General features: G+C 41.2%; 4 protein-coding genes and 1 long non-coding RNA gene across 11 annotated transcripts; 3 read left to right on the top strand and 2 right to left on the bottom strand.

Annotated features, from left to right (window-relative positions):
- Positions 1-243: 243 nt before the first annotated feature.
- LOC143477055 (uncharacterized) lies at positions 244-5855 on the top strand. 5 transcript variants are annotated; one of them, XM_076975531.1, is made up of 8 exons: positions 244-338; positions 2088-2206; positions 2306-2342; positions 2670-2935; positions 3136-3346; positions 3487-5241; positions 5396-5459; positions 5654-5855. In XM_076975531.1, exons 1-8 carry the CDS (start codon positions 294-296, stop codon positions 5815-5817), a joined length of 2661 nt encoding a protein of 886 aa, XP_076831646.1. In that variant the 5' UTR covers positions 244-293; the 3' UTR covers positions 5818-5855. The 5 variants fall into 5 exon arrangements, with proteins under 5 accessions (XP_076831646.1, XP_076831645.1, XP_076831649.1 ...); XM_076975530.1 differs by having other exon boundaries at positions 3133-3346; positions 5654-5854; XM_076975532.1 differs by lacking the exon at positions 244-338 and adding an exon at positions 1585-1828 and having other exon boundaries at positions 3133-3346.
- A 4800-nt stretch (positions 5856-10655) lies between these two features.
- Positions 10656-12882, top strand: pgam1a (phosphoglycerate mutase 1a). The gene is made up of 4 exons (XM_076974117.1): positions 10656-10960; positions 11495-11769; positions 12105-12285; positions 12415-12882. Exons 1-4 carry the CDS (start codon positions 10822-10824, stop codon positions 12582-12584), a joined length of 765 nt encoding a protein of 254 aa, XP_076830232.1. The 5' UTR covers positions 10656-10821; the 3' UTR covers positions 12585-12882.
- LOC143476122 (uncharacterized) lies at positions 10871-11294 on the bottom strand. Its single transcript, XR_013121230.1, has 2 exons — positions 11224-11294; positions 10871-10977 (listed from the first exon to the last, which is right to left on the bottom strand). It is a non-coding gene; the product is annotated as an uncharacterized LOC143476122 (long non-coding RNA).
- Positions 12860-14717, bottom strand: mettl18 (methyltransferase 18, RPL3 N3-histidine). Its single transcript, XM_076974116.1, has 2 exons — positions 14526-14717; positions 12860-14282 (listed from the first exon to the last, which is right to left on the bottom strand). The coding sequence occupies exons 1-2, from the start codon at positions 14637-14639 to the stop codon at positions 13395-13397; spliced, it is 1002 nt and encodes a 333-aa protein (XP_076830231.1). The 5' UTR covers positions 14640-14717; the 3' UTR covers positions 12860-13394.
- A 367-nt stretch (positions 14718-15084) lies between these two features.
- zdhhc16a (zDHHC palmitoyltransferase 16a) lies at positions 15085-21061 on the top strand. 3 transcript variants are annotated; one of them, XM_076974114.1, is made up of 12 exons: positions 15085-15247; positions 16469-16518; positions 17398-17626; positions 17753-17947; positions 18029-18117; positions 18255-18283; positions 18511-18644; positions 18867-18962; positions 19332-19411; positions 19490-19613; positions 20001-20071; positions 20279-21061. In XM_076974114.1, the coding sequence occupies exons 3-12, from the start codon at positions 17399-17401 to the stop codon at positions 20379-20381; spliced, it is 1149 nt and encodes a 382-aa protein (XP_076830229.1). In that variant the 5' UTR covers positions 15085-15247; positions 16469-16518; position 17398; the 3' UTR covers positions 20382-21061. The 3 variants fall into 3 exon arrangements, with proteins under 3 accessions (XP_076830229.1, XP_076830228.1, XP_076830230.1); XM_076974113.1 differs by lacking the exon at positions 16469-16518 and having other exon boundaries at positions 15087-15247; XM_076974115.1 differs by lacking the exons at positions 16469-16518; positions 18867-18962 and having other exon boundaries at positions 15089-15247.
- The last annotated feature ends 499 nt before the right edge of the window (positions 21062-21560 follow it).

Here is a 21560-nt window from a genome sequence, read left to right as displayed (position 1 = left end):
CAAACCTGGCACATTTTTTCATGGAGAAGGAATTGGTGTAAATAAAAGTAGAATGATTGACATTTGCCAGCCCAATGGGATTTGATCTTGAAGATCTTGAAGCCAATTAGCAGTTTTCAGAATGACATTATTGAAAGTAGTCGCTGGCTTTTTATATAACTACGTCACGATGACGTCACGATCTATGACGCAGGCAAACGTATAAAAGGAAGCCGCCGCAGCCGGCGTCACCATAACTACAGACAGCGTCATAACTACCGCTTAAGGGTTACTGCGTTTCTGCGTTACACATTATGGAGCGACTATTCCAAGTGACCATGAAGAAACTAATGATGAGGGTAAGTTCATGTTTCTTTGAGCTGGTTCCATACGTAAATTGTTACCGGGGCGGTGTATATATACAACCGTCAGTGCAGATGGACGATAGCCTGTCATTCATCAACTACTTTTTAATGTCATGCGATCTACCCACATTCCTTCGCGATCGACCGATCGATCGACGTAATGGGCACCCCTGGTCTACACAGACCACAAGGCATACCTGTCAAGTCTCGCGTTTTGGCCGTGAAACTACCGTATTTTATCCCTCTCCCCAGTCGTCCTCCCGTATTAATATTTTCCCGTAAATTTCCCGTATTATAATAATTTTTAGTATTCAAGTGCCTCTCCAAAATGAATTAAGTCGCTAGCCTCGCGGGAATGTCAACCTGCAGTGGCCCGAGTGTCAGTTCTCGCGAGGTTTAGTGCTGACAGCGGGAACAACAAACCCGAAAATCAAATCAGAGACGGATGAATGTAACGAGAGAGAAGGCGCTCCTACCAAAAAAAGTGAAGACTTCGTGTAAAATATAAGGGGTCCTGGACCTTGGTTGGTCTGGTGGGAATGCTCGCAGCAACCAGCGGAAATGTCCCCATATTTTTAAATAAAAAACTTGACAGGTGTGCCACAAGGGAGTCTGTATGTTTGTACGTGCAAGCGGGGGGCGTCGCGGGGCTTCGCCAAGTTCCGCTTGTAGTTTCGCTTCAACTTCTTCTGACGCGGGGGGGACACGAGGGTCCTTCCTTCATTACACAGCGTGCGTCTGGAGCGTAACGTAACTTTAACATAGCTGAGAAAGGCCTGTATAACACGCGTGGTTTTACAAATGTAGGCCTATATCTCATTAATGTGGTATTAAGTGTATTACACACCCCTCCCACCAGAGAGGGTGACCTGGCGCAAGGTGTGTGGGGCGCAGTGTTGCCAACTTAGCGACTTTTCAGACCCTCTAGACTAGAGACCTTTTGTGGTAAAAAAGCGACTAGCGACAAATCTAGCGACACTCTGAACACACACGCTCTTTAGTTGCGGTCCTCTGGGGCGGGTGCTGCCGTGAGCACCGCCCCACAACACTCCGTGCAGTCTCACACTCAGAGCACACCCTCACCGCTCCACGTTCACACTGCAAATGAACTGCGCATGCCCAAAGCTGCCGCTGACGCCCCGCCCCGTATTTACAGAGCGGGATGTAAATATAAATGCTTTAAATAAATATAAATGTCTTCAGTGAGACACGAAAAGAAATCACTGCATTTAACTCACACAGTCTCATTCATTCCTGCTAATTGCTACTCTTGTACTAACATTTAACAACACAGCAAAAAAAAAAAAACATAATTTACGTAAAAATAATTAATACAAAGCATTAAAGTCATGTAGTTCTTTTGAGAAGTGACTGCCTATTTCAAAAGCAACAGATGTTGTTAATTTGTAGATCCAACATATTTAGGGTGTTTTTTACTCACTTTTTTCTCTCCCAACGTTATTCATTTACAGCTTCAAAAACATGTATTATGCACATTATAATATAATGTATGTATTGTGCAAATTATAATATAATGTATTATGCAAAGGTATTCAGCGCAGTCCAAATACGACACGGACACACCCCTGTTAAGGCCGTCTATAACCGGGACTGCTTTCAAAATATGCCTAAATATGTGACTCCCCAAAATGTTTTACAGTTTGTTTTAGCGCCCCTTATGCGGTATTCTGAGAATTGTAAAACCGCTAATGAGTGACTGAAATTTCTTCATATTCTCCTCAGATTATTAAAGCTGGGCCTCAGACTAATAAAGCAGAGATGGAGGATCTCAACACGCCTCCATGTGGGAGAAGTGGAGTCTCATCCACCCCTGAGACTGATGCTGCAATTGTAACTGAAGAGTAAGTTCTCACTCTCCACACATCACCTACTCAACTTTTACACACGTGCTGGAATATTCAACTGGGTGACAATTTAACACTTTAAAAAATCTTTTTCAGACAGTGGCAAACGCTGAGGAATATACTGCCAAGCAATGTGAGTACGAGTCTGTTTGTCCGTTCGTTCAGTGTAGTTTAGAGAGCTGTGTACCGTTTTAACTACAGGGGCCTCTAGACTTTTGGTTCTTGACAGCAAAATCAGGGTTTGTACCCTGAGTTACCATGGCACCACAAGCCTTTGGCCATGTGTTCAGAGCTTTATAACAGTATAACATGTTCTTTGCATTGGCGTCTTACTTGTTAAACAAATAATCAGCTTAAGTTTAAAAAAATCATGTTTCAGTCATTAAGCAATAATTTTAAATAATTAAGCTTTTAATAATTAAGGATCCTGATGACCTTTTTACACTTGAACCTAAACTAGATGAAGTTGCAAGATTTCAATGAAGTGCTGGAAAAAATGTCAGCATGGGTCAAAGTAGCTGTGAAGGAGGTGGTTGTTCCAGCTCTTGAGACAGGCCCGTTAGTGGAGAGGTACACAGATGGAGTCTCCATCTCCAGCAGCTCCCGTGAGGTGGAGCGTGGAGAGATGTATGATTCTCCTTCTCAGGTAACCTGCAGCCAGGGACATGTTGAGGAGAGCAGACGTAGTCGTCTCTCTCTTCTGTTAATCTCCGCTTCCTCGAGCAGGTAAGTCAGTACTCAGTCTGAAGGTTGGTGATGGGTATTCATCTGCAGTATTAACATGCTGAGTTATTAATTCCGTTAAATGTAGAGGCATTGACTCAAATCCATAAGCAGTTAGTTGAACAGTTTTAGCTTGATTTATAATCCAGCTGGTGATGTCTGTATGTATTGTGTAGTTTATGGGGAAACGTTCATTTCAGCAGGTTTGATGTAGCCGCAGGAAGCAGCACAACACCTCTGCCAGAGCCTCTCAGGACCATGTTTGGCATCTCGGAGGACAAGATCTTCAGCCTGATCTATGAAGAGGTCACGAGGGTCATTCTAAATATGTTGCCACCTGAGATAAAACAGTACCTCAGCGTGAAAGCAACCGTCAGGTTCATGTCTGCTATTGTGCGGGACTTCCTAAAGCAGGTGAAGGACCAAAACATTTTATTTAATTGATTCTATTTTTACTGTTATTGTTCATATTTTCCTCCATATTTGTTGTGTTTATAAATCCAGTGATCAGTGACTACAATCTTGTTTACTACTCACACATGTTGTTACTCTAGATCAACTTGTCTCTTCCGGATCCTTATTATGCTGCTGACACCTCCGAAAGGTTTAGACTGCCTGGAAGATCCATTCAGGACCTTGCCCAATATCTGATGCTCACCGTTATGACCAGCATGGAGGATCTTCTGGACTTCTGCAAGTTCACTAGCTGGTTAAGTGACAGGCGAGGTTTTCTTACTGACATCCATGATGAGCTGGATGAGTTGCTGCCTTCTGTCACAACGGCAACAGTAGGAGCAACTGTTGAGGACATGTTGAGGATCTCCAGTGAGGAAACATCAGGTGATGTTGCTGGAGACGTCTCAGGCAGACCCCTGTGGCACTTCCTACAGGCTGTGTCTCAGCACATCACCTCTGCAGCTCCAGTGCCTGTGAGAGTCACCTCACCAAAACCAGTGAGACGGCCAGGGTACCAGTCCTTTGCTACAAAAATTGGAGGCAAAACATCATCCCTGCTTGAACAGAAGCTGCTGAACAGCAAGCCAAGACCTTGCTGTGAAAGGGTCTTGGAGAGCATCCTTTTTAGCAGCACAAATGAGGCTCACCACAGGGGCACAGACACTGATGAGGTGAAAACACACGGGCTCTTCGAAATGTCCTGTGAGACTTTCCGGTTTGAGGCTGCCATGAGGGTCATGAATGTCATTATGAGTGAGACCTCAGAGCTCACCAAAGCATCACAGGGCATCAAAACCCCGGACTCGAGCTTCAAATGTACAGCGTTGAGCTCATCTCAAGTGTCTGATGCTTCCCTCAAGAGTAATGCATTTGCATCAGCATTATCAATCGTAAATACACTAACCTTCACTTTCAGATGCGCTTTTGAGGAGGATTTGTTTTTAAAGATAAGTCATCCTTCCACTGACCCAGCACTGTACGCATCTCAAGTGCGCCTGGTGTCAGAAAAGGTCCTGAGGTCCACCCAGGGCAAACTTAAGGAAGGTCTTCTTACAAACCTCCTCATGAGGTCTGATGCAGATATTGCAGCCCAATACAGTGCGAATCAGACCTACAAACTACAGCTCAGCTCAAAAAACCTCATAAAGTGCATTATTGAATGTGTAACGAATTTGATATCATGCCGTTACAGAGGGCTGATGGCAATGCAATTTCTAACAACTCTGTCCAAAGAGGTGGAGCTTCTTTACATAAAGCAGATCTTAACACCATCTGCCATGCATTTAGAAGCCCTCAGTGACCTAATAAGTACAGACAGTTTTGAAATAATTGCTCAAGACGTGATCTGTGGTGCAGCCCATGAGCAAAATGTGGAGTGTTCCTGGAAAGCGCTGGACAGGTTCCTCTCCATAGAAGCCCTCAGGCAGTCCTCCCAGCAGCTCATCCCCATAGTGGGGAACCAGATGAAGGACAATATTGCTGCTCTGGAATATTTGAAGGCACAAATATGCTGCAGAGGGAGCTCAGTGACGTCGATTCCTCACATTTCCAAAGAGGCCATCGTGAGAAGCTTTGTCAATACAGCTACAGAGAAACTTCTCGAATTTGAGCCCCGTTCTTCTGGGAGCGCCTCTGTGATGGAGGCTGACTTGGAAGAGCTGCAGTCAGTACAGCGATGCTTCTCTGAGCTGTCAGCAATGATTGGCCACATTGTGATGGGTGATCTCACTGGCATCACCACTTCTCAGACAGAGCAGGACCACACAAGCTCTGATCTGCAAGTGGACGTGGGGCTGGAGAAGAAACCTCGTCGCCGGTTCAGGTTTCCAAGGTTCCTCAAGCTCATATTCAAGGTATCTGTTTTATTCTTTAAAATGTCTTCCATTTCTTCCCAGTCACACCATTAGTTTTAGACTCTGCTCTTCTGATTGATTTTCAACTGTACATTTATGTTGCTGTCGGAATCATATTTTGAATGACTAATCAAATTGTCTCCTCTTTGTAAAGAAACAGAAAAACAAAGCGTGTGTGCACTCCGAGGAACAGATGGCGGACAAACGTATGCCAGATGGTACGTGTTTTAGTATTTCTATGGTGAACGTTTGACAGTATTGTGCATAAATAAATGAGGGGTACATGGTTTAGTAGTCTTCCATGGTTTAGTCATCATTGTTCTTTATTTCAGTTGTGCAGCATGAAAGATTAAACCTTTATTTCATTACACACAACATCATTGTTCTTATGCACAACTTTCCTCTTTTGCAGGTCCCCAGTCTCCCAGTGCTGTAGCACCACCATCCTGTGATACGTCCACCCCTAAGCTCAGGAGGAAGTCATTCTCTACCACACTAGCAGCTTTCTCCAAGATGTGCAGAAAATTAGGGAAAAAATGTACTTGGGTGATTTTTAGAAAATGTGTTCCTCAATAAAAAAATAATTATAATAATAATGAACAGACTGCTTTTTTGTGACGCCAAGGGCATCACAAGACATTATGAAACAAAGAATAAACCAGAATATGGTCACAAACCTCAGCAACAGGCTGTATAACAAAGACAATGTTTTGTTTTAACTTTGCGTCTGTCCAGTCAGTTCGCTCATGCACCTTCACTCAAATGTGTCGGCGAATGTGTTGGACAGCTTTCAAGAAATCAGCTCTTGGCTCTAAAATATGTTGGCTAATGGTAAAAAATTAAGCTTGATACAGAATGCAGAGTTTTTAACAACCAAAGGACTTAAAAAAATTATTTACTGACGTCAAATGTAAAGCTGTGTGCTTTGTTTAGGAAGCAGTTAGCTGTGGTGTTTATTACAATTTGAATGTCCATTACGAGAGTAAACACAGAGACAAATACAAGAACTTGGCAGATGCAGAGTGGCACGGGCATCTGAAGATTTGCCAGCGAAATTGCAAAGGCATCAAAGATTTTTTTACAGAGCTGCACTTGTCCAGGGATGCAGCAGTCAGAAGCAGCTATGTGATCCCACAACACTGCAAGAAACAGTCAGACATGCTCTGATGGGGAGTTTGTCAAAGAATGTTTGGTGGGCTTGGCAGTGCTAATTTCTCCTGAGAAAACGGAAGTGTGAAGGAAATATTGATTATATTCATGTTAATCATGTTTATGCAGATATTATAGCACAGTCAAAAGTGTCAAAAGTACTGCTTGCACAGCTTAGTAATTAACTATGACCATATTGAAGATGTTTTTCTGTAAGACTGAAGTCTTCTGTGCAGTTAGAGATAATAGGAGTTGGAGATAATATCAATCAAATTTGATTTATATAGCGCTTTTTACAACAGTTGTCACAAAGCAGCTTTACAAGTGTCTGAGTCCAAGAGTGACAGTGGCAAGGAAAAACTCCCTAAGGGCATGAGGAAGAAACCTTGAGAGGAACCAAGACTCAGGGGGGGAACCCATCCTCCTCTGGCCGACGCCGGTCACCATGACAACAATTTAAAAAGAGGGAAACAGATAAGATGTGAGAGATAAATAAAGTCCGTCTTGGTGTGTATTTATATACCTGAGCTCTTTATGTAATTCCTGTTCAGTCCTAAATGTCTTGATAGTTGATAATGTTAGTCATAGTCATCAGATGTGCCAAATCACAACAGAAGCAAGTGATAACCTGGCCTCCAGGAGCCATCTCTGCTCTTCAGGACTTTTGAACGCACTGACTGGGACATGTTTAGAGAAGATGCTACATCTGAGGCCTAGTCGGGCGCATGGGTATTGCAGGTGGGGCACAAGCAATTGGAAGAAATGAACCTTTTTAAGCCTGTCGTTTTAATGTCTGTTCAGTTTTCATAAGCCCCGGATGTTTAAAATGTCTGCGTAACAGTGTGAACCAGGGCTAGATTCGGCCCTTTAATGAATTTGTACCGCCACCCCCGGTCAACAAATTACGTTCGTTGTAAGAGAATTACAAGTTTTCTGAAATGTTATGTTTAAATATGCAACTTAGGCGTTATCTAATTAAAGATATGTTAATTTGCATATATTTCAAAAACAAATCTGAACAATGTATAAAGTCAGGTTCAAAATTCTTGTTTTGAATTTTGAGATTCTGAATATCTCTTTTTATTATCCCATCCTCATCGAACACTTTCCTCAATTGCCCCCAGGGGATGAATTAAGTTTTCTGAATTTGAATCTGAATTAATTTATAAATCAGAAAATACTGTCATAAGTAAAAAAAAAAATATATATATATATATATATATATATATATATATATATATATATATATATACACTACCGTTCAAAAGTTTGGGGTCACTTAGAAATGTTCTTATTTTTGAAAGAAAAGCAGTTTTTTTTTTCAATTTTTTTACAATGGTGTGTACTACTCCCTTCAGAGGAGAGCACAGACAGGCTCTAACCAAAGTAGAAGGAGAAGTGGAAGGCCCCGCTGCACAACTGAGCAAGAAGACAAGTACATTAGAGTCTGCAGTTTGAGAAATCGACACCTCACAGGTCCTCAACTGGCAGCTTCATTAAATAGTACCCGCAAAACGCCAGTGTCAACGTACAGTGAAGAGGTGACTCCGGGATGCTAGCCTTCAGGGCAGAGTGGCAAAGAAAAAGCCATATCTGGCTAATAAAAGAAAAAGATTAATATGGGCAAAAGAACACAGACATTGGGCAGAGGAAGATTGGAAAAAAGTGTTTTGGACAGATGAATCAAAGTTTGAGGTGTTTGGATCACACAGACGAACATTTGTGAGATGCAGAACAACTGAAAAGATGCTGGAAGAGTGCCTGACACCATCTGTCAAACATGGTGGAGGTAATGTGATGGTCTGGGGTTGCTTTGGTGCTGGTAAAGTGGGAGATTTGATCAAGGTAAAAGGAATTTTGAATAAGGAAGGCTATCACTCCATTTTGCAACACCATGCCATACCCTGTGGACAGCGCTTGATTGGAGCCAATTTCATCCTGCAACAGGACAATGACTCAAAGCACACCTCCAAATTATGCACAAACTATTTAGAGAAGAAGCAGGCCGCTGGTGTTTTATCGGTAATGGAGTGGCCAGCGCAGTCACCAGATCTCAACCCCATTGAGCTGTTGTGGGAGCAGCTTGACCGTATGGTATGAAAAAAGTGCCCATTAACCCAATCAAACTTGTGGGAGCAGCTTCTGGAAGCATGGGGTGAAATTTCTCCAGATTACCTCAGCAAATTAACAGCTAGAATGCCAAAGGTCTGCAATGCTGTAATTGCTGTTAAAGGAGCATTCTTTGACGAAAGCAAAATTTAAAGTAGAAAATTATTTCAAAAAAAAAAAAAAAAAAACATTATTTCTACCTTGTCAATGTCTGGACTATATTTCTATTCCTTTTGCAACTCATTTGATAAATAAAAGTATGAGATTTCAAGGAAAACACAAAATTGTCTAGGTGACCCCAAACTTTTGAACGGTATATATATATCACCTTTAGCCATGTTTTTTAGGCATAAATTGTTAGATAATTCAGGCTATAATTGATATATGAAGAATTCCCTCTGTAAAAACCTTCTGAATATAGATATGAATAAAAGAGATCAACCTGTCACTTTGATGCATGCGGTATTCCATTTTATATATGGTGCCTGGGCCTTCATTGGCTTCCAGTGCAGTATCGCATTCAGTACAAACTGCTCGTGTTGGTTTTTAAATCCCTGCATGACCTTGCTCCTTCCTACTTAAGTAGGTTACTCCAGCCATACTCCCCGATGCGTACACTTAGATCGTCAAGCCAACACTTGCTTGTGGTCCCGCCCTATAAGTTAAGTTCCACTGGGAAAAGCGCGTTCTGTGTCGTGGGTCCAATGCTGTGGAATGGGCTCCCTGATGAAATGCGGGCTTGTATATCTATAGATATTTTTAAAACAGGACTTAAAACTCATCTTTTAAAATTAGCATATGGATGAGATTTTTAGATTTGTATGTTATATTGTATTTTTATGCATATTTAATTGTATTTTTAATTGTAGCTTATTTTTCTTGTGTTGTACAGTGCCAGAAAGGCGCTTTACAAATAAAATGTTGCTATTATTATTATTATTATCTTAATCATGTGGTTCGGTTAGCGGTCACTTATGACCGTTTGCTACAAGAGAGAGGGAACCGCGCGCCGCCCTGCCCCGTTTCCAACGCTCCTGTGTCACCGACCCCCAAGGAGAACACCGGAACCGACGCAGATTGGGAAGACGACCACAGCCAGGAGGACCGGGCGGTGGCAGAGCTCGGGTTAGTAACTCCTTGACTGGGAATTTGCTCACCATTCATGCATCGGTGTCTTACAAGGGCTGCTCTGTGGGGGGTTTTGCTCTAGTTGACTCAGGGGCATCGGGCAACATGATGGAGCTGAGCAGGGCTGGACTGGTAATCTGGCATAACGGGCATTTGCCCAGTGGGCCGACAGTCCTCAGGGGCCGATGGTTTTTTTTCTATCAGACTGGCCTATCGGGCAACATGATGATGAATTACAGCAGACCACGCAGAGAAAGGGTGGCGCCGCTTTCGTCCTATATCCTGATTGGTTCAGTCCACTGTCTTTATTGAAGATGGGCCAATGGGCCGCCCCCTCTAAATTGTGGGCCGGTCTCTTAGGAAAAAAAAGGGAAGGAAAAAAAAACTCCATCGGCCCCTGAGGACTGTCGGCCTACTGGGCAAATGCCCGGTACGCCAGATTACCAGTCCAGCCCTGCTCAGCTCCATAATTGCTTCTTCTGACACATCTGGAAAAAAATTTTAACACTGTGGATTAACTTAGTTACATGTGAACTAAAAGTACACAGTGAACAAAACCAGTTATACATAAATCCATCCAAAAAGAGCGTTTAAAAGGAACATCTGAAGGACATAATTCAGAAGTTGCATTTAATAGTGATGTTACAGATGCAGTCCAGAAACACTAGTTTTATGAACTACAAATGTAATTGTTCATGAGAAGAAAATACCCCAGGCAGATACCAGCATCACTGTGACCTTGTATAAATACCTGAAATAACCACAGGAGTCTTATTCTTTTGGCAGCAAGCCAATTGATTGGAATTGCATGATTTTTTTAAAGTCATTGAAGCATTTAGACCTCTTTTAAAAGAAAAAAAAAACTCTTATATTAAAACTTTCTTATAATAATAAAAAAAAACATTTTTTTATTTACTGTAAAATGTTAAGGCTTTTTCAATGCTCTTTGGCAGTCTATAAGAACTTAATAGCGAAGAAAAATCAGTACCAAAGTAGGTGAATGAACTGTGGAAAGTTCCGAGGTTGCTCGTCGTCATTGGCTGAATCATGAAGTCCTGACATCAGCAGAGCCTCAAGGCTGTGAAAACCCAAAGCAAGGGTTCAGTTCGTAAAGCTCCGGCGGAAGTCTAGCTGTCTTAGCGGTACTCAGTAAAGGTAGTTATATCGATCTACACATTATATAGTGATATATAGATGTCTTCCTACAAACTCATTCTCATTCGCCATGGCGAGAGTTGCTGGAACCAGGAGAATCGCTTTTGCGGGTGGTTCGACGCGGACCTCAGCGAGACTGGCATCCAGGAGGCAAGGAGAGGCGGGCAGGCTTTGAGAGGTTCGTGTAATGTCCATCTGGAGAAGTTAAACGTGTTTATTAACACAGGGCGATGGGAGGCTCTATCCACATCCGTATCTAACGTTGTAACACCATATTGTTCTAGTAGACCCGCTCATTACTGAAATATTTCCGAAAATGTGTAGCGATTTGTGACGATTTATCTAAAATGGGAAAAGATTTAAGTTATAAACGCGGTCTTGGTCTAACACTTTCCAAATGAGTTGCCATGAGTTTCCCGCACGGGCATGTTAAGTCCTCGCCTCATGAATCATTGTACTGGAGCCAACCGGGCATCTCTGGACCTGCGTACCGTCCTCCTCCCAAGTGTGTGTGTGTGTGTGTGATCTGATGAGCACGTGGTGCGTGGGACGTGCATCTTTCCACGTGCCGAATACTTTGTATGTGGCAATCTTAACGCAACCATGAGCGTTGTTTTTAATGTTCCAATAATACATTTTACAGCAGTGTTTTATAAGTTACTTTAACAAACTGGTATGTATGGCTAAATTCAGTACGTTTTTGCCTCTGCAGATGCCGGATTTGAGTTTGACGTTTGCTACACGTCAGTTCTGAAGAGGGCCATCCGTACGTTATGGATCGTTTTGGATGGTATCGATCAGATGTGCATACCTGTTCACAGGACGTGGCGTCTGAATGAGCGCCACTATGGTGGCCTGACTGGGCTAAATAAAGCAGAGACTGCAGCAAAGCATGGAGAGGCCCAGGTCAAGATATGGAGACGCTCCTACGATATCCCCCCTCCTCCCATGGGGGTGGACCATGACTTTTACAATATCATTAGCAAGGTAAGCCCATATGTATCAATGAATCCAATACATGAAATTACATTTCAGTTGCTTTAGTTTTTGATAGTTATCCTATGACAGTTCTAGGTAACAGGGTCAGTTATTACACAACTTCTGAGTAATACAACGGGATCCTGGTTAATGAATACTACAGTTCAAAAGCCAAAGTTTAACTGATGTTTTTGAGCTAAAGAGCCTCTCCAGTGTTGTGACCTGAAAAGGTTCAAGTTCAGCTGTCCCGCCTGTAAACAGGGCTATTTTGTGAAGTTACACATTTCACATATATACAACATATGCAGACCAAAGGTTTTACATGTCTCCTGGTCCTTCTGTAGGACCGGCGCTATTCTGACCTGACCGAGGACCAGCTACCTTCTTGTGAGAGCCTGAAGGACACGATTGCCCGCACACTACCGTTCTGGAATGAAGAAATTGCACCTCAGATTAAGAAGGGCAAAAGGGTGCTGATTGCTGCCCATGGAAACAGTCTGAGGGGCATAGTGAAGCACCTGGAAGGTGGGTGGTGCCTTCTTAACACTTCTGTGTGACTTCAGAATCAGCCCTGTGTGGATGGATTTATGTACAAATGGTTCAGTTCACTGTGTACCTTCATGCATTGATCACATGTATTTGATCAATTTCCAGATATGTCAGAGGAAGCAATTATGGAGCTGAACCTCCCTACAGGCATCCCTGTTCTTTATGAACTGGACAAGAACTTGAAGCCCATTAAGCCAATGCAGTTCTTGGGAGATGAGGAGACGGTCCGCAAAGCCATGGAGGCTGTGGCAGCACAGGGCAAGGCCAAGAAGTAGTGTTGTCTCCTTAGAGTTACTGTTCAAAGGGTGGTGTCTGTCAGCACTGCACAGTGACCTCTGCTGACAGCCCTCAAAACTGCATGTTCGCATCTCTACCCCAAGTCAACATGTGTATTCAGTTTGTAAACTGTAGTTTCAATGTGTCCAACAAGCAGGAAGCTCAAAATATTTATTAACCAAGCAAGTCTTCAGGGACCACGTTTTTCATTGGAAAACATTATTCCTTGTCATTTCAGAATTTATGATGGACCACAGAGCCAAATAAAATATTTTTGTGGCTATATATTTATGGCAATGAACATATTTTTACAATCCACTGAGAAATACCTTATTTTGTCTGTATTATAGTGAAAATACACATTGCATATTCAATGAAAGGAAGAAAAGACACTCATTAGATAATGCCTACATATTAATGGCAGTTATGCAGTGATATGTTTGGGTTTAAACATTGAATCCCAATAAAATACAGGTCATGGTATCAAAGTATTTTGCACAACAGGTATCATGTACACTTCTAAAAATATCTACATAACTAAAGTGGTGCAACTGAGTCAGAATTACTGAATCAACATTCAAAGAAATGGAAACTTGTTAAATGAACCACAGACACCCTGCTCATAAAAACAATCGTTTAATCCAGCTCCCTGGTAGTACATCATTTTGTTAACATACCTATAATTGTTTCAGAATAGATAGATTAACTTCAGTTATGTTCAGTTCCAAAGAAGGCTTAATTCAGATTCAGAAACCAATCTTGAAAGCTTCTTTGAGTTTATTCTATTCTCTCATTGTTATTATTAAATGTCATGACAAATGTTTCTTGAAACTTAAAGAAACAACATGTCTTTTAAGGCCCTGATCCACCTCTTTTAAATATTTCATATGGAAAACAGCTTTTTCTTCCACAAAATTTTCAAACAAATGAAGTCCACCCCCCACCCCAAAATAATGAGACTTGGTTGCTAAGTAGACAACTCCGTCCTTAGCGAGCAGTTCATGAAAAACACTATGAAGAGGAGAGTAGTATTCTGTATTGTAGATGGTTTCAGATGTGAAAATTATGTCATATTTGAACGTGGGATCTTTGGTTTGCATGAGTGCGAGATAGGAAGTCCAGTCTCCTGAAAAAAAACTGGGGTGGTCTTTGAGCGAATGAGGTGATGCATTCAACGTTCTCCTCTTTGGTGGTGGACTGGCATTACTGTCTTCTTTATCCTCTTCATCACTCTCTTCCTCAGTATTGAGCACCACATTTGGCATAGTGAACTGCTCTATCACAGTGCTGTTATAGTCCTGGAAGTGGACCTTGCCTGCTCCTCTCTTTAACGCAAGAATCCCAAGCAGTCCCGCCCCACAACCTAGGTCCAGGACACTTTTCCCTGAGAACGTCTCTCCCTCATCATCAAGGTACTCCAGCAGATCATAAGTACATTCCCAGATCTTAAGGCCACCTTCATACACTCCACTTATAAGGTCTGAGTTTTGGGTGACGGCTTGAGACAATATATTCTCACTGTCAGCTCGCTCAGAGACGGTCTGTTCAAATACAGATTCATTCAGATAATGAAGAGGCGGTAGTGTGCCAATGGTGACCGTTTCAATAACAGAGTTTTCAATTTGAGAGAGCGCATCCGGCGTATATATGTGCTCCGTGGCTTCTTTTACCTTATTGGGGACAGACTCACCGGCATCCTAAGGGGGTTACACAGAAACATTAGCTGATTATATCTAGATCTGTGTTGTATAAGGTACAATCAAATTAGCTACAGCTAGCAACTAGGTTAATACTGAGCCTAGGCATAACAGATTGGTACTAAGTAGACACAAAAATGGTTCAAGAACAATGTTTAGAAAAAAATAAATACACCTATGGCAGCTATCTTCCATATCTGGCTAGCCTGATCTTTTCCTAAGAAAAGGTATTTCGTTACTTACAATAATCGTGCTCGACTTATTCGCATGATCTTGATTTTCATCTTTTACTTTGCCCTCTTCGTCACATTTATCTGTCGTCTGCAATGGAATATCGAAGTTAAAACTGAATGCCATTACTGTGCACAGCCAAGCACATGTTGTGTTGAGCGTACTGGACTACAACTACCACAATACACCAAATCTTTTCCTGTTCCTGTAGGGTAACCGTAGTTAAAAGTCACCTCACTGGTGGCACTGGAATGTAGAGATACATACCATACCATACTAAAACCATACCAAATATGATTTTAAATAGGTGTTAATCCATGAACGCTTGCTCAAAGCATCGTCGGATATTTTGTTTAATTCAAGTTTAAGTTGTAAGAATTTATATTGTTCAAAGATGTCAGATAAGGGATGTCAGAATCACTAGACAGACTAATGCGAAAAAAATTGTTATGCGCGCTACCGCCAACTAAACAGCACATGGTTTTATGTGTTATTGGGGGTTTACACCCTCTTCATTCCCTTTCACATACTCTGTTGATGCTAATTTGAACTGCATTTCCCACAATGCCCAGCGCGACGGCCCACAAATCAGTGCGTTACCGGACAGTGCAGGAGCCAGAAGGGCTGAAACAAACGTGAACCGTGGACGTGGACGTCCGCGATTAAAGCCTCCGTCAGTGATACTATGTCTTGACTGTTTTGTCTGAGATTTTGCGGCAGAGGAGCAGAGTCAGGTGAGACATCACGAGTGCTCAAGCTGTAATGTGCATTGGTTTTAGCTGCCATTATGAGTGGTTAGCAGGTGGCATAGGGCCATCACTTTACTCCTACATGTTTAGTGTCAAAGACGCCCAGATGTCAAATAAGATCATCCATCCCTGTTATAAACCATCATGTAGACACAAATGTACTGCTGTAGTGGCTGACTGGTTATGCTTGGGCTGATTTAGCTATTTGGGCGCCGTATGAGCCAACATCTGTAGCTGTGTTTGCCTCTCAGACTGGTATTTTGTCCGTTTCTATCTCTGTCCCTCCCTCCTCTTCCTCCTCCTCCTCCTCCTCTTCCTCTTCTTCCTAACCCTTTATTTTAAAGTTGCAGCTCACACCCTGGGCGGAATGTGGAAGATCTGGTTGTCTGATGGATACGAATCGTATAGTTTTGTCCAGTTATTGCTATTTACTTATTTTCAGCTGAGGATATTTTGTTTACATTTCAGAATTTATTCTGTTACCCTAAATTCAGTGTGTCTCAAAAATAAGGAGGCAGCCATATAAAATCAGTATACTTTATGCAGATATGGGATGTTGCTTTTGCTACCATTCAGCCATGTAGTGAAAGTTCAGGAATGGGTGAAAAGGAGAAAAGGATAGCTTTAACACTCGTTTTACTCGTTTTCTTACTTTTGAGACTCACTGTACATCAGATGTAACTACTTGCAAAGCCGTTGAAAAAGCAGCAATATGTCATTGGTTTCCTTATAAAAAAGGATGTGCGTGTGTGTTTACGCTCGTGTTAATCTCTCATTTGCTAGGGATTTGGGAGTGCAGTGGCTTTTCTTTAGGGGGAACGAAGGCTGCCTGGTGAAGATTAAACATCTGTCACAATCCCAAAATCCAGATTAAAATCATACAGATTAACTGTATGATTGAGTGCTCAGATGTGCTCAGATGTTCCTGCAGGGTGTATACATAAATAATTGTTTCAGGTTAGAGAAACATGTGCATACACGTTACCTCTTTGAGTTCAGACTGTAGGAAGTTCCCATGTCATGTCTTTTGTGCATCCATTAATGATTTAGTTTGTGCCTTTCCACAAGTGACCTCAAACAATTATTTCACTCTTGAGCAATAACTAGAATTGTTTGACATGTATACATTGACATGTATGTGTTCGATAATCCAGTGGTCTACATGTCCTTTGTACAGTTCATTTCTGTTATTTCACTTTATCCTAGCTGGATCAAATACTTCATTTGACTAATTGGCTTACACGTTCAATAAAGAGGTCAGTGCCCACTGATCTAAATGTAGGCTGTGTCTCTAAGAGTTATGACTCAGAGCTTTGCTTAGTGTATTGTACAGCTTGTACATCAGTCTGTCTGGTCCAGGGCTTTTCAGGACTGAATCTTCACAAATGAAAAGTGTATTGTCTCATCATTTGTGTTAACAATTGTTTATATTTGAATCATTCAGTGCTGGTTCACCTAAGCCTCCCAGTTCGTGTCATGGATTTTGTAAACTGCAAAATCATTTTCAAAAATTATCTCCACTAGTTTTCACATTCTTGATGCAACATAAAAATCTGAGTGCTAAAAATGAAGCGATATAAATACAGCTGAAAAACACTCTTAATGATATTTTCATTATATTCTTCCAAGGAATTAATTTCCTTGGGAACTTTTCATGAAAAATCCATGATATGAACTGGGAAGTCTAGGTAAATTAGCAAGTTATGATTCAATTGCATTTCATCAGTAACTGCAGAGTTGTTGCAGTAACTTTAAAACATTTGGATCAGTACACAATGTAGTACACCATGTAGGCATCTGACGCCTCTCAATGGGTATTCTGTTGACTCACAGTGGGAGTTTAAGTCTGGCAAATGCATATGTTGTGGAAACATTTTGTAAATAATAGGCTGTTTCACAAGCTTTCTCAGTACACACCAAAAATGAACAAGCTGATACAAACATATTTTGCACAAAGCACAATCAAGACAGCCTATTCAGCCTATTAATCTTTAACATGATTTATATTTTGTCATTAAATTATCATAAGCATTACCGGTATTTATATTTTGAGGTGTTTTGCCATGTTTGTGCCATGCGATTAAAGAATGTGAAGACCTGCTTGAGGAATGTCACCCTTTGCCCTCTGTGGTCAGAATGCGACTGTGCGGCAGTGCCATACACCTGGTGGCGAGGTGCCTGAGGGGCTGTTCCAGGCGAACCCGCAGCTGTACGCCTCGCAGGCTGAGGGAGCCCCTGAGCTACATCAGCCTCATAGTGCGCTCCCTCTACTACAACTCGCTCACCAACTCTGATGTGGTGACAGATTCTCTCTTCGAGCCGGTCTTCTGGATGGTGGACATTCTGACTCGCTGGTTTGGGAAGGTAAGCCTCTGAATTCTCTCTGTTTGTGGGTGTGATTTATCTTTTGTTTAGTTTTTTTTGCTTTTTAAGGCACGTTACACGTTTCACTAAGCTTGTGTAATTGTGTGTTTCTTTGTTGTCTTTGAGGTCTTCGTATTTCTAGTAGTGACTCTCACCAGTTCCGTTCTCCTCATCGCCTACGTCAGCCTCCTCCCTTTGGCTCTTCGTACATATTCTCTCGGTTGGATCCTATGGCATCTGTGTTATGGAAACTGGATAATAGTCATGATAGTCTTCCACTACTACAAGGCTACCAGGACATCCCCTGGGTACCCTCCTCAGGTTCGGTATATCCATGCTGTTAAAAATCGGTGAATTGTTCGTGTTTGACACGAATTCAGCCGTCTACGCTTTTCTTTTCAGGTGAAGAATGACATTTCATTCGTATCTGTCTGCAAAAAGTGTGTAATACCCAAACCGCCGAGAGCTCATCACTGTGGGATTTGCAGAACGTAAGAACAATAACCTGTGGTGCCAAGTCTGCAGTTTCATCATCTGCTGTGTGTGTGTGTGTGTTTGTATGTGTATATGTGTGTGTGTGTATGTGTGCGAGTTGTATTGCTGTCTTCACTTTACTCTTTGCTTGCAGGTGTGTACTGAAAATGGACCATCATTGCCGTATCCTTTTCTGGAAGACAGACTCAACCTTTCAGGGCCTTTTGCACTGCACATCTCGTGTAAACAGAACCAACATTACTGGCAGTACATGTAATCATTTTAAATGACTCTATTAATCAGGTTATTCACTGTAATGAGATTATTAAATGCATGTAAGCACAATGAGGCATTGCCGTCCCCTGTTGTTCACCTCTGTCCAGTTACAAGCGACCTTAACTTGTCTTCAGCTTGGCTTAACAACTGCGTTGGACATTTCAACCATCGTTATTTCTTCTGCTTTTGTCTCTATATGACACTCGGCTGCCTGTACTGCAGCATTAGCGGCCGAAACCTCTTCATAGACGCATATAACGCCATAGATGTAAGGTTCTGCACATTGTCCATGTTTCATGTCTACAGACTGTATGTTATTCGCAGCACTCTTAACACCTGTTGGGGATGAAAACAACTCTGGTTTCTTTACATGGGGAACTCAGTCTTATTTCTTCTGTGAAAGAGGTTCTTTCGTCTTTCTGTTATCAAACCTGGGCATCCTGTGCATTCAGTAATGCTGCCCGTTCTCTTTCTGGCGTTACTTCAATAGCACTTCAAACACATGGATGTGGAAAAACAAGGGGTTCCAGTGACAGGTGTAGGCCTGCTCATAGGAATCCTGCCACAAGAATCCATAACTGGGAAGGTAGTTTCATGAGCTTTGCACTCCACTGATGGCATTTCAAAAAACCAAATTGGATTTTCTTTGTACTTACAAACTCACCCTTGCATACTTACAAGAAGTACTGGAAAAATGTACCCAAAAATATGAATGCTGCAATAACACTTGTTAGATGTGTTCTTGTTAGAATGCAAGTATGAAATTGGGTATTAACTCATCTTGGTTTTTCTGTTGCCACTGTAAGGGGCTTTCTAGCTGATTTAAGAAATTTAAGACCTTCTTGTATTGGACTGCTACAACTCTTGGTGGTGGGGCATTTTTTTTGTAGGATTGATTGATTGATTTGAATTGCTTTTTTACAATTAGACCTGTTTCTCTCTCTTATTCAATTAGAATTATTATCAGACATCATCTTTGACTTTTAAGGACAGGATGTTTCATAAGAGCATTATCTACATGTGGGTCCTCACAAGGTACGTCTGTCCACCGGTCTCCTCCTTCAGCGCGTTCACACATGGACTGCATGCCTGAGCTTGTCTTGTGGTCCCCAGCACGGTAGCTGTCGCTTTAGGGGGCTTGACCGCATGGCATGCCGTCCTCATCTCCCGTGGAGAGACCAGTATTGAGAGACACATCAACAGTAAAGAGGCCAAACGGATGAAAAGGCGGGGAAAGGTAAAACTGTGACCTTTATAATTATAATTGATAATTAACCTAAGCAGCCTTATCATGAGTTATATTCAAGTAAATGTACTTCCTATTCCCAGTGCATAGGATGCACCAGATGCTAAATATACAACAGTGTGTGTTTTTGTTTGATGTTAAGATATCAAGGTTTTTTTTTTTTTTTTGGCATAATGCTTGTGTGAATATTTGACTACTTGCCCAGTTCTCATGTTGGAAAAAAATTCACATGTAGAGACGTTTGTGATCTGCTGGAAAATATCAGCCAATATAAGCCAAACAAGTTAAAGTAGCTTCAACGGACATTTTGATGTATTTGAATACTGATCAGGATTAGTATCTCTTATGCAATAAATAACCTAATTCTGTGCATGACAGGTCTTCAAGAATATCTTCAACTATGGGAAACTGAACAATTGGAAGGTGTTCTTTGGTGTAGAGAAGAGAAGGTAAGGATGAGTTAGAAAATGAGTTAGAATAAAACACAGTAAAATTCGAGCCCATGATAAGCGAACAGTTCCAGCTAATTGGAAGCAGAGCATGTTTACTACATAATTGCACATTACATGAATGTTGTAAAATCAGATTATATTAGTACAACTATTTTAAGAATCATTGTCCTTGGAATATAACATCATGTTGTGCTATTCTAACAGTCATTGGCTGACGAGGGTTTTGCTGCCTTCTGGACACGTTCCTTACGGTGATGGCCTGACATGGGATATCTACCCACTCAAAAAAGACATGATTCCAGTGTGAGCAGATCCTTGGACCAGTGGATGTAATGTCAGTGGAGGCCAGTTCACTCTGCAGGTCACTGTCTAACTGTGCCAACACAGGAGAGTCAAAGCCGTGCACACGTGGAGTATACCAAGCTCACGTTTATGGCTGCACTGATGTGAGATGACCGTCGTGAGGAGGCAAAAAAAACTACTTATTTTACTTTATATTTATTTTACTTTTGAACTCGTAATGGTGATCTTTTTCTAATGTACATTTTATGTCTGGAGCTCGTATGTGGTGTGAAGATGGTGAAGCACTGACTTCTGAGACACTTTGAGATTGTGGAGCTGTGCTCCCTCAAAACTCAAGACAACCTATGACATCAGTGTCATGACATATCAGCGTCATGTTTGTTATTTATCTTCTGTTTATCAGGCGTATGGATCCAGTCCAAATTAAGAAACATTTTTGTCTTATTTTCATTTAAAAAAGGGGGTGGTTTTTCCATAGGTTTTACAATTCTTCTAAAATTCTACAGTTTCATGTATATAAAAAACATCTTTTTTGTATTCTCTTCAATTACATGTGAATTAAGTCATGAATTTTCTGTCACATTGTCTTGATAAGTATGGTTGAATTTATTTTAAATTCTCTGTACCAAATCATATGTATGATGATATCTTTACTATGATTAGTAAAGTGAGTTGGAACATGAACCCTTCTTGTCTTCTGTGGCCTGGAAAGTATAATGATTTTGGTTATTTTAACCTCTCGAAAAACCAAGAATTTATTTTCTTGTTGGATTCCTATGGAATTGGTCTATGTTTGATGAGTAAACTGCCATATTTTAAGAATTTGGTTTTTATTGCAATTCGTATATGATTATGAATTATTATTCTGTAACTTTGTTCTGTCTGTTGTATTAATATTATGCAAGTAAAAATTCTAAAATTCAGTTTTGGCAGTTAAGCTTTGAATTTCATCAAGTTGTTTTTAGATTAATACAGAATGGAATAGAACAAACTAGAATGAACAAGTTCAGTCAAATATAAACTACATCATGTGTAGAAATAAAATGGATTTTATATAATGACCAATGGAAAAAGAATGGCACACAAAATGGAAAATAGTTTTCATGTATATGTAAAATATACAAAAGTACTATAAAATACTACAGGTCATACAGGAAAACCCAGTCTCAAGACAGGCAGGTCT

This window comes from Brachyhypopomus gauderio, chromosome 15 (assembly GCF_052324685.1).
Source record: "Brachyhypopomus gauderio isolate BG-103 chromosome 15, BGAUD_0.2, whole genome shotgun sequence".
Classification (NCBI taxonomy): domain Eukaryota; kingdom Metazoa; phylum Chordata; class Actinopteri; order Gymnotiformes; family Hypopomidae; genus Brachyhypopomus; species Brachyhypopomus gauderio.
Note: the sequence above shows the minus strand (reverse complement) of the source record. Positions and strands in the feature narration are given on the sequence as shown.